This window comes from Canis lupus, chromosome 19 (genome assembly GCF_011100685.1).
Source record: "Canis lupus familiaris isolate Mischka breed German Shepherd chromosome 19, alternate assembly UU_Cfam_GSD_1.0, whole genome shotgun sequence".
In the NCBI taxonomy this organism is placed as follows: domain Eukaryota; kingdom Metazoa; phylum Chordata; class Mammalia; order Carnivora; family Canidae; genus Canis; species Canis lupus.
In genome coordinates, this window is record NC_049240.1 from 44,827,794 (window position 1) to 44,839,333 (window position 11,540).

The 11,540-nt window shown below is 33.2% G+C and overlaps 1 protein-coding gene and 1 long non-coding RNA gene across 2 annotated transcripts in view; one reads left to right on the top strand and one right to left on the bottom strand.

Annotated features, from left to right (window-relative positions):
* The window catches only part of LRP1B (LDL receptor related protein 1B), a 1,959,891-nt gene that overhangs the window by 718,760 nt on the left and 1,229,591 nt on the right, over positions 1-11,540 (bottom strand). Inside the window, exons 19-20 of the mRNA XM_038565111.1 lie at positions 5,928-6,008; positions 4,611-4,778 (exon numbers count right to left, since the gene is read on the bottom strand). Coding sequence (XP_038421039.1) covers positions 4,611-4,778; positions 5,928-6,008 — 249 coding nt within the window. The remainder of the gene's footprint in view (positions 1-4,610; positions 4,779-5,927; positions 6,009-11,540) is intronic.
* The window catches only part of LOC111091181, a 49,420-nt gene that overhangs the window by 36,666 nt on the left and 1,214 nt on the right, over positions 1-11,540 (top strand). The window contains exon 3 of the long non-coding RNA XR_005374258.1: positions 1,706-1,774. This is a non-coding gene — a long non-coding RNA (uncharacterized LOC111091181). The remainder of the gene's footprint in view (positions 1-1,705; positions 1,775-11,540) is intronic.

Sequence of the window (11,540 nt, forward strand, 5' to 3'; positions counted from 1 at the left end):
TTTGGAAAGTTTCATTACAATGACTTGTAATAAGTAGAAAGTTATTTCTTTTCTCTTAAAGGAAAATGAGATGAAATTAAAATATAGTAATTATTTGGAGATCATATAAATGTTATGGATAAAGTGTCAGAAAAAAAAATGAAACGGGTGGGTTATATTCCATTGCTATGGAAGCAGGGAGCTGGATGGGAGAAAAAAGAACAGAAAATCTTTGCTTCAAACTCCAGCTGTGTAATCCTAAACAAGTATGTTAACCTCTCTGAGTAATCCTTATTGTGAGGATTAAGTGAAGTAACAAATGTAAAATGTCTGGCAATTAGTGGTTTGCTAACAGATGCTAACATCTTTTCTCCCCCACTAAATTATCGCTAACGGAATCTTCTCACTGGCACTTACTGTTAAATAATAAATACCAAAAAACTTTAAGCTCTACCCATCTTTCTGGAATTTACTATCTATTGGACAGAGATGATGTAAATAAAAATAAACAATAATAAAAGATAAAGGAGATGTCCTATCTATTTTATTTTATTGAATCCTGGATTGAAAGTGCAAATATTTATTGGGTAAGCAGAAGTGATTACACTTTATTAAAGAGATGTACATGAATAGATCAATACATCTAGTCTTGTACAACATCATAAAAATATCTCCAGGATCTGGGAATAAGGCAAAGAAACAGAAAAATAAGTTATTAGATACATAATACAAAACAAATAAAGGTTGGATTCTGAGGGTGTAATCAAATTTTGGTCAATAAATAAACTCTTTCACTCAATAATTATTTACTGAGCATTTGCTGTATATCAGATATTGTACTTGAATATGAAACTACAAAGACAAAATTATCCTAGCTTCCTTCTTAAATCTGTGAACAGGGAAGTAGCAAGGCAAATGAATAAATGAATAAAGATAAAGCCCAACAGAAAAGTGAAAGTTTCCATAGCAGAAGCAAAGCTAAACAGCTAAAGTTGAAGAATATGACCATGTGTAGGAATACATACTAATAATGTTATACACTTAACTGCCTAATGGATTTGGGAACTTGTTAAAGATTATTCATAATAAATCAAAATTGAAGGTCAATACACATTTAATTTTACATTTTCAGTTAGTTTGTATTTGTGATGTAAATAGGAGATCCCATATGTTCTATCATCACCCAGCTCATTTTCTTAGTGCAGCTGGCAGTAAATATTCCCTTTCTAGACAGCCAAACAGAAGGTATTAAAGAGCAATGACCATAAATCAGGGTCAGATGACCCTTCAAAGTAAAGAAAAAATCCAAATATTTGAGGGATAGTTAAGTTGCATTTAGGAGAAATTGCAAAATTTAGGCAAAATCAATTCTAGAGAAAGAATTATGCAAGTTTGTGCTGCAATTATTAAGTATAAATTTTTAAGACAATTTCTAAGTGGAAATTGACCTGGGGAATAGCTGTCTAAACATACACACACACAAAAAAAATCATACGTTTACTTTAAAAATGCCTTACTCCTTGGGAAAAATATGGTTGATATTATTCCCTCAAAAAGTAGAGGAATGAAACTATACATAATTCAAATGAATTAAACTGTCAACAATGAGATAAGATTAATTCTATGTATTTTATACATATTTATACATATTTTATAGATGCATATGTTCAGAGTCCCTTTCTCTCTCTCTCTACTTCTCTCTTTAATTTTTTTTTTTCCATTCTAGACAGAGAGTTAAAGACTTGTAAGAAAAGACAGAAGTTTCATTTTAATTTTACTCTAGATGTCCTTACAGGTAAAACCATCTTTTTACAGAACCTTTCAATACTTAATAAATGGCCAGGCCTAAGGCTCTAGGGGGTGTTCCCTCATACCAAATTCCTTGAGCGTCACTTATTTTTCCGTTGGAAAAGCTATTCACCCAGTAGCCTTATAAAAGGGTTATTATAGAAAAATGTGCCAACCAAAGTAGTCAGAACAAAAAAGAAACCAGGGCTAAATTAATGATAAACAGGCAATGAAACCAAGGGAGGAATCCATGTGCTATGGATTGTCTTTATATTCCTCTCTTTCTTGTATACCCTGTGTGTGCATGTGCGTGTGTGTGCAGGGCTGTCTAAAGATACCGTATCTCGTTTGACTAATAAGGGATCTTGGAAGTGAGAGGAAAGACCAGCACAACATTAGGGGGAAGGAGAAGAGTGAATTCATCTAGAAGGGGGCTAGCAATGAATACTTTCACCATATAGTTGTTATGATGAAACAAATGATCATCACTATAGAAATTCTTTTTTGAAAGTGGTTTTAAAAGAGAATATGAATTAAACTTAAATTCAAGAATTTTCTAAAATAAGGATTATATATGGAATGTTCCATTCCTGGTTTCATTTACTAGTAAAAGTTAATTCAAGAGTATTTTTGCTTTTTTGAAAGCAATTTGAGTGAAGAGTAACTAGACCATATGCTCTTTTAACCCAGGCAATGTACAGCAAAGTGCTGAGCAATTATATGGTGGCTTTGATCAGTTTTGACAGCCTGTCTTGAGACTCAAGCCAGAATCCCCTGGTCTTTCTTCCGCAGCAGGTTTTGAGACTAAATTATCTGACTAATTGCATCAAATTTCTACTTTACTTTTGCAATGACCTTACACACCTTGCATGTGCAAAATGACTTTCCTGATCAGCTTTAACAATTCTATGTGTCATGATTATTTTACAACTTCTGTGTCAGAATACATAAAGTAATGATGGGTAAAAATATTTGAATACCCTCTGAAATACTCTTAATTGCCTTGTACCAAAGTCAATGGTATGTTCCCTTTCTTCAATTCTGGTGACTTGTATTCAGCAAGTATAGTATTTGATTAGGGAATTTATAATCTGATAAATATAAATTAGTTCAAGAAGTTTTCTTCATTCTTTTCTTGAAACATGTCCAAGAATCATGTAGATTATCTGGATCATTTCCTTAATATATTACCATAATCATATAAGAAATGCATAGTATTCACATTGACAGTATACCCTTTTCAGTAACATATTTGTGAAATTGAGGTGCTCTAAAGGTGAAGGTCATTAACATTAAGTAGACACTGATTCTATAATAATCCAAACCTAAGAAATTACCTAATGAGGCTACAAAGGGATGTACCACTCACTTTGGATACTCATGAAGCTAAAGCAATCTCTCCAAAACTCCTTAATGTGCAATGATCATTTTAACGTAGAGACAAATACACATAGAAAAGAAGGATGGGATCTCATTTCTGAGATGAAAGTAAATTAACTTTGGGGCAATTTATCTTTCACAGCATATTAGGGGCAGTGCCAGCAGACCACAGATGTACACATCATGAGGAGCCTAAAAAGACATCTGTGAGGTGGGGAAAAATGCAGTTTACATTAAAAGTGTAACTTGGTAATTACATGTCAACCACACCTTAGATGAATGTTTCCAATATTTTTAAAAAAGGAAAAAATATATTTTTATACCTTTTTCTTTTACATGCAAGGCTAGTAAGAAGTGAAAATCTCTAGTTCCTATATATCAGTAGACCAACTAGAATAAGACAGAAAAGGACAAAAGAATGAAATAAAGAGGGGTGGGAGAGAGAGAAAGAGAAAAAAGGGAATGAGGAGAGGAAGGGAAGGAGAGAGGAAGTGACAGAGAGAGAGGAAACAAAAGAAAGACAAAACGACACGTGTCAGAGAAAAAATACAGAAATTTTCTATTTTATAAGTTGTTAAACATTTGCAGAAGACAAATATATGCCTCTGGAAAATACTTTGAAAACAATTCCTTTCTTATGATCACACAATCTATGCCTTCCCACCCCAAGTACCCAATTCAGTAAATAAATCATGTTATTGTCTCTTTGCATGCTAGATTTTAAATACTGAACAGGGACCAGATTTCTCTTACCCATCATTCAGTCCAAGCACAGTGCCTGGCACATAAAAATCTTTCAATAAATTTTTGTGGAATAGATTAAAAAGTAAATGAACCTTCCAATTTCTTAAGCAGAAAGAAAACTTCCATTTAAAAAAAAATGTTACTGATTGTATGAATGTTTGGCAGGCTAATGATTTTTTTCTGTGACATTTCCAACATGATTTCTAATTTATTAGCATGACCTATGGCTGATCAAATTTTGCAAGTAATGGATGCAAATGACAGGATCAAGTCTGCTGGACAATGCTGAGACGCATGGTCACAGTATCCCTCTCTTTAGCATTCCAGAAGTCAGTCAGTTGGAATACATCATCACTTAATAGGGGGTTATTTCAAGCCTAAAAAAAAAACAAATTTGGTGTTGAAATAAAAAGTATGCCTTTCTTATTTTTAGTTTGTTTTCCTTTTGGGAAGAGTTTGGGGTTTGGCAATTTAGGAGTTGGAGAGGATTAAAGGAGTAACAAAGCATCTGATAAAAGTAAGAAGCAAAAACCACAGAAGGAATCAAAGTATAAGGAGGTATTAAAATGAGAAACCAGAGAAATTAAAGAGTGAAAGTAAAGCAATCAATTATTTTACCCTGTTCCAAATATTATCTTTATATAATATTCATTCTGAAACACTTAAATATTATATATCAATTTAAAAATGAGAGTTCATATCTTCACAAAATTACTAACCTTCCCTGGTACAATTGGTTTGGGCTTCATCACTGAAGTCTCCACAGTCATTGTCACCATCACAGGCCCAATGGCCTGGGATACATCTGCCACTGGAACATCTGAACTGATTATCCAAGCAAGAGTGAACACAGCCAACCTCATCACTGCCATCCCCGCAGTCATCATCTGGAAAGAAGGATCAACATCAAGGAAGTGAAAAGTGACCGAGGAAAAAAAAAAAAAAAACTTCTCTTATGAAATATCTAACATTTCTTTTTTTTTACATAGAGTATTCCTTTGGGTTTGATAAAAGACTGATAAATTAATGATCAGCATTTCCCATGAACAGTGGAGGGATTATATTCATTTCTATATTGTTTCACTTCTGATTAAACAACAACTACTAAACAAAGAGGGAAAACAATCCTCACCTTTGGATTTTAAAGCTTAATTTCTATTTCACTCAGAAATGACTAACCATTGACTGAACAAATCGATGCAGCAGGTAATAATTATAAAATGGGAAGACAATGGTGACTGCAGGAATTTCATGAAATGATACAGCTGGTGATATAATTAGCATGGAAAATTATTGTTTAGAACTACAATCTCTATGCCCCAGAGTTTATGACTATATCTTTAATTCAGACCCTTCTCCATTGTCAACATGAGGAGTCACTATGCACTCTTCTTCTACTGACACTTAAGTGAGTATTTATACTGGGAAATTGTCACTATCATTAGCAATGATTTATATTCTTTATTAACAACTGTTGCAGGAGGGAGATGAGAGAAATGCAAAGTGAAAATAGATTAAATTGAAATCAGTGACTGAGAATGTATGATTTATACATAATTCATTTACCTGTGTTTGGCATAATTTAGCATAATGATACAATTGAGTATGAGAAAAAACACCATTTATACATAAAGAGCAAGGGAGCAGAGTTGAGACCATTTGGATAATTCCATAATAATCTATAAACTCCTTCATCCTGAGGTTACAGAGCACTTTACACCGATGCTTCAGAGAACCCAAATTGTCCAGGTCATTGCCTCAATTGTCCCCTTTACTTCATGTTTGTGGATTTAGACTATGTCCAGTATAATATCTGAACACAAATCTCTTTATAGTCCCATGGGACAGATATCGAGTCCCATTATCCTTAATGCTAATCCCCACTGATGTGCCAGGTGCCCTCTCACCACTTGTCTAAGCCATTTTGCTTGGCTTTGCAAACTTCTTGTAGAAGCTGCATCTGAAAGAGGTGAAGCGGCACTGACAGCCAGGCCCCCAATCAAATCAGTGCAATACAGGGAACATTTGGTACTTGCCAGAGTCGCAGTGCCATTTGCTGCTAATGCATCTTCCACTTTTGCATATGAATTGAGTTAGTGGCTCACAAGTTGGAAATTCTATGAAAGATATAAAAATATTCAATAGGAAAGATGTTATTGACTGTGCTTGATTTAATTTGTTTCTAATTTGCTAATGTGACCAGAACTCCACCCCTATCCTCCACAAAAGGCAGAGGAAACCTTAGAAAAACTAATATAGTGACAAACTTCTTAAGAGCATAGGATATTCATACTTTTAATATTTTTTTAAATGAGTACTTTACAGTGAATAAAAAAGCCTAGGAGAATCAGATGATGAAGAATTGTTTGCATTCCCTGCACTGCACCACTGGTAAGAAGGTTTGAATGGCAGTTAACACTCAGACCTCTTATTGGCCCTGGGACTTGGGCTGGTCAGGCAGTTATGTTTCCCAGGGGTTCCATCCAGGCCTATTCTGGATTATTCCTTTCTAAGAGTTAGAACTTTACAAAATATTTGAAATCATGGTACTGAGCATCTTCTTAGTATTTTAATCAATGAAGCACATAGGTGACAGTGTCTTTAGGAAATAATAATTTTGAATGACATTGTTATAACTTTTATAGAATGGTTTATATTTTTCCCTTAAAAACTCTGACATTTTAAAGTTAAAAGTCTATACTAATGTATACTTTTTGTCAAGCCATGACTAGCTTGAATGGTAAAATGTGAGCAAGTTAATTTTGCATAATAGTTGCAAAGACATATTTTGTGTATTATCTTCAAAATAATATTTCAAATTAAATTGGGGGCTATAGTATTCATCCTCATTCTTAAAATGGTGAAATAATAAGTCAACCTTGGAGCCTGTGAGAACTCCTTCTAGAATGTAGTTGAGCTGGGCAAAGAGAATCAGCCAAACTGACCAGCAATAGCATCCAGTGAACAGACTACAAATGACTGCCATCTCTAATACCAGTAACTTATCCAAATGACAACATAAATTGATATTATTTCATAAACAAAATGTAAGGAAAGTAGTGGCTCATATCAGATCTGGTTGATATGGTATTGATTCCTTGCTTTCCACTTCTTAAAAAGCAATTTCTTTGTGTGAGTTTACATTTGAGTATATCCCTCCGAGATATTGGAATTTGAATGGAAAGTATTCTAAAACTGAACAAATCTTAATTAAATTTTATGATTGCCAAAGAGATGCCTCAAGATATGAAGTTTAGAATAATTTTAACTTTTAAAAAATGCGATCAGAGCCTAAATATGATTCAAAGACAGGAGTGAAAAAGAGGCAATCGTTGATATGAAGAGAGAAAAGACTGTATCAAAAGCTATCCATGCAGCAACTCAACAAATTTTCTGACATATAAGGGGAAGTGATGAAAAGAAAAGTGAAAACGCTCAAGGCATAATTTAATCAATACTTCTAAGAGAATTTTCTTTTGTTACCTGACAAGATAATGAAAACTTGTGTTTATGTTTCAAGAATCAACAGGGATGTTGTCTAAAATATGTTTTCTTCTTTAGATAATCATTTAATGCTTAGAAGATGTAGAGTAGACATGAAGAGTGACTTTAAACAAAACTGCAGTATAAGTTATGGTAAAATGAGTAAAAAACAAAATGCAGATTCTAAGATATGATGAGATCTAACTTTTAAAAATAACACTGCATCTTTTTCAATCTATAATAGGTTAATTCACATTTTTAACCTCTCTTCTATAAGCTTAGGATCATATTAATCAATATCATACATGTAACTAGGAAAAGAATAAATCACTCCAAGCATTTGGAGACTTCTGAGATTTGACAATATTTCATTGGCTGGAAAATGTTCCAAGTAACCTTTAAGAGTTTACCTCTTAGATTCTAAGTCTAAAATCCAGCCCCCTCCCCCTCCAAAAAAATCTGGAAGTTAGCTCCCAAAAAGGTAAAAACTTTCAAAGTAAATAAAATAATCTAAAACCCAATGCACCTTCAATCTCTGAGAAAATAAGTCATATACCTGCCCACAGTGAATATAATACACATACTTGCTAATAATGTGTATGTGTTCCTAAATAGCTGCATCTCATTTCTGAATTTTTTTTTTTTTTTTTTTTTTTTTTTTTTTACATAATACTTAGTTACATTACTTTCTCTTGGCAAGCACATTGTCTGGCTTACTTTATAGGACCAAAGGCAAATTACATGGAATTTTTTTAAAAAGGAGCTAGAAAAGGCATAGGGCAAATCACTAAACAGAATAAAGGCATTAAATGAAGGGACAGGTATAAGGGACTGAAGAGTTTCATTTCTGTTTCTTTGATAAAGCACTGTGACCTTGAGTAAATCACACAGCCTCTGTAGTGACAGCCATGTGATTTGTAACATGATCTCTCAGGTCCTTAAAGTCCTAAAGGTCAAGAAGTCAGAAGAAAGGTCATCTGGAAATGCACCACACCCTGAAAGCATGTAATGTAGCAAAAATTGGGTCTATCTACTGAATAACTCCTGGGATTATCACAGCATTCCAATAAAAGATAGTAACTGAACTTCAGAAAAAAAGAAAAAATAGAGGAATGAATTTAAAGTGTTAAAATTATCTTTGGATTTTCTCTGCTTAAAAATGCAATCAAATGCACAACACATTTTAGGAGTTCCATCAAAAATTTAAGTATAATATAGGGCACTTCATTTTTCACTAATGATAGAAAATACTGTATCCATAATTTCTTAGTATCTTATCACCAATATCTCATAGTGAGAAAGAAACAAAGTTTAATGACAATATACTCTTTCTCCTAAAAAAATAAAACAAAAGCTTCTTAAAATAAATTTAGCCTTTCTATGTTTTTCCATATTAGCATTACTTTAAGAGTTGAAAATAATATCTGATATCTCAGTCTGTTTCTAGGTACTTGTTCTTTTTAAGAGACCACTATGAATTCTTATATTTGAAAAAGACTTAAATGTTAAAAACAATCTTTTTTTTCTTGACTTTGACTAGATCTTCCAGGAGACAGACTGTAGGACACCTGGAAAGATTACTTGATTAACTCTGAGGAGAAAAAAAACATGAATGAAAGTGGCGTACATTTTACTATATTAAAATACTAAAGAAAAGAAAACTCTATTTTATTTCTGTGGTTACTTCCACCTCGTAGAATAGTTAATGTGGAGTAATGGACTGTTAAAAAATCTTCCATTGTTGCAGGTGGTATGCTTAATTTATCTATTATATCTTTCACTTAAAATTTATTGCTGGGTTATATGTATGCTATTATGTAAATGGCAACAATTTTCTCTGTCTCTCAAGGGTAATCATCGTTGGTACGGTACTTATATTTATCCAGTACACAAAGCTTAGAGATAGTTTTCAGATCCAATTTGTTTCTTTCTTGTCTCTAGGAATTTTCCTACTTATTTCTCCTTTTTGGCCTCAAAATGAATATTTCTAAGTAATTTATTATTGAAGTCTCAAAGTTATCATAGGTTTGTTTAAGAATATGTAATCCACATCCTATATGTGTATAAATTTGACCATCATGACTAACTATGTGGAGAATAATAGGAGATTCAGGTTAAAATAAATGACAAAGTAGGATATTACACGAGTCCGAGGTTAGGAAAATGTTATCTAAACTTGAAAGGATGATATACTCACATTGCATATTATTATTTATTGTGTATGAGACACTAGGCTAGCTATGTATATACATTACTTATACTCTTCACAACAGCCCTGCAATTGTTATTGCCAACCCCGATTTGTAAAAGAAAACAGCATAACTTGCCTGAGGATATACTGCATAACCAGCAAGTGTCAGAGTAAAATCTGAATAATAGTGTGACTGATTTTAAAATATATTATTTTTTCCTATACCACACTGATCATACACAATACCCTTCAAAAAATTATAGCACAGAAACATTTTTTGGAAGGATAGAAAATTTAATTCTTCCTATGTTTTATGTAGTCCATTTAAATTTTAAATATGATTATTCCTACTCTAAGGTACATACTTAAACATGGTTATGAGAAACACTGTTTTTTAAAGTCATATAGATTATAGGACTATAACCTTGGAAGAAATACATTTCTAGATAACGATACTAGCTGTGGCTCCTGAGAATTGGTATGTACATAGGACAGACTTCAAAAGAGCCAATAAGGTAAATATACTTTGGAGAAGACCATTAAAAAACAGTATACCACAAATAGTCTTCATTTGGACTACTCTTCCATTGTTGTTACATAAAAACCTCATTTTATACATCACATAAGTCATATATAAAGAACATAGTTTATAGGCAGGTAAATCTGAGTTAAAATCCTGATTTTAACACTAATTAATATATGACCTTGGATACTCACTTAACATCTCTGACTTCAAGTTCCTACTTTGTTCAACAGAGTAGAAAACTACTTCAAAAGTTTTATTCTCAAAATATTGAGAGCTTTATACCAGATAGAGTTCTAGGACTTAGTGATATCTCACCTAGAATGAATGAATAAAATAGTTCTAAGCATTGGAAATACAAAGTTTAGCATTTTCATTTCTCAGAGTGCTTACGATCATTTAGGAAAAAAAATCTCTGTAGTATAATTAAACAAGTGATTTAAAAATTTTTCTGATAAATGCTATGATGTAAACCCCATAAAGTGTTATTGCAACTCACAATAGAAACATCAAAACTACTCTTAGATATTCACCCCAGAGGAAGCTATATACAAGTTGATAGGAATGATATATTCAGGTGAAATCAGGAGGGGAGCAGGAGGGGAAGGAGTGCTATTAGCATATTCCAGAAAGATGGCATTCCTGAAGGCCCAGAAGTCACAGTATATAAAATGTTTGATATTTCCCACACATTTCTTCTCCCTTCCCTTATATTCCCTTTCACTATTATTTATATTCCCCAAATGAATGAGAATATACACTGTTATATCAGAAAGGGAGACAGAACATAAAGACTCCTAACTCTGGGAAACGAACTAGGGGTGGTGGAAGGGGAGGAGGGCGGGGGGTGGGGGTGAGTGGGTGACAGGCACTGAGGGGGACACTTGACGGGATGAGCACTGGGTGTTATTCTGTATGTTGGTAAATTGAACACCAATAAAAAATTATTTTATTAAAAAATAAAATAAAATAAAATGTTTGAAACACTATAAAAATTTCCGAATGGCTGCAATAGGGTATAAGAAGTAGTGAAATTTTAGGAGCTACAAATAGGCTAGAGCAATAGATTTGGAAGTAATCACTATTGATCAGAGCCGTGGAAGTCAAGAGGAGCATCTGGGAAGTATATGCAGAGTGAGACTAATAGGAGACCTGGAAAACATATTGAACAGTTCTGGCAATGAGGAAGATGAATGAGAAATGCTAGATAAAGTAATAATCAAACATGTTAATACATGGTTGCATGTGTATGAAAATAATATAAATTTTCAGAGCCCAGAAATTAAGAGGGTGCTGGAAACTAGAACAGTTAGTGGGTTGTCACAGCAGGGTGTGTGTGTGTGTGTGTGTGTGTGTGTGTGTGTAAAATCAATGCTGCTGAAATGTCTGAAGAATTCATGTTTACTCTTGACAGAAATTTAAAGGGCTGCATCTTTGTCAGCAGAATTATTA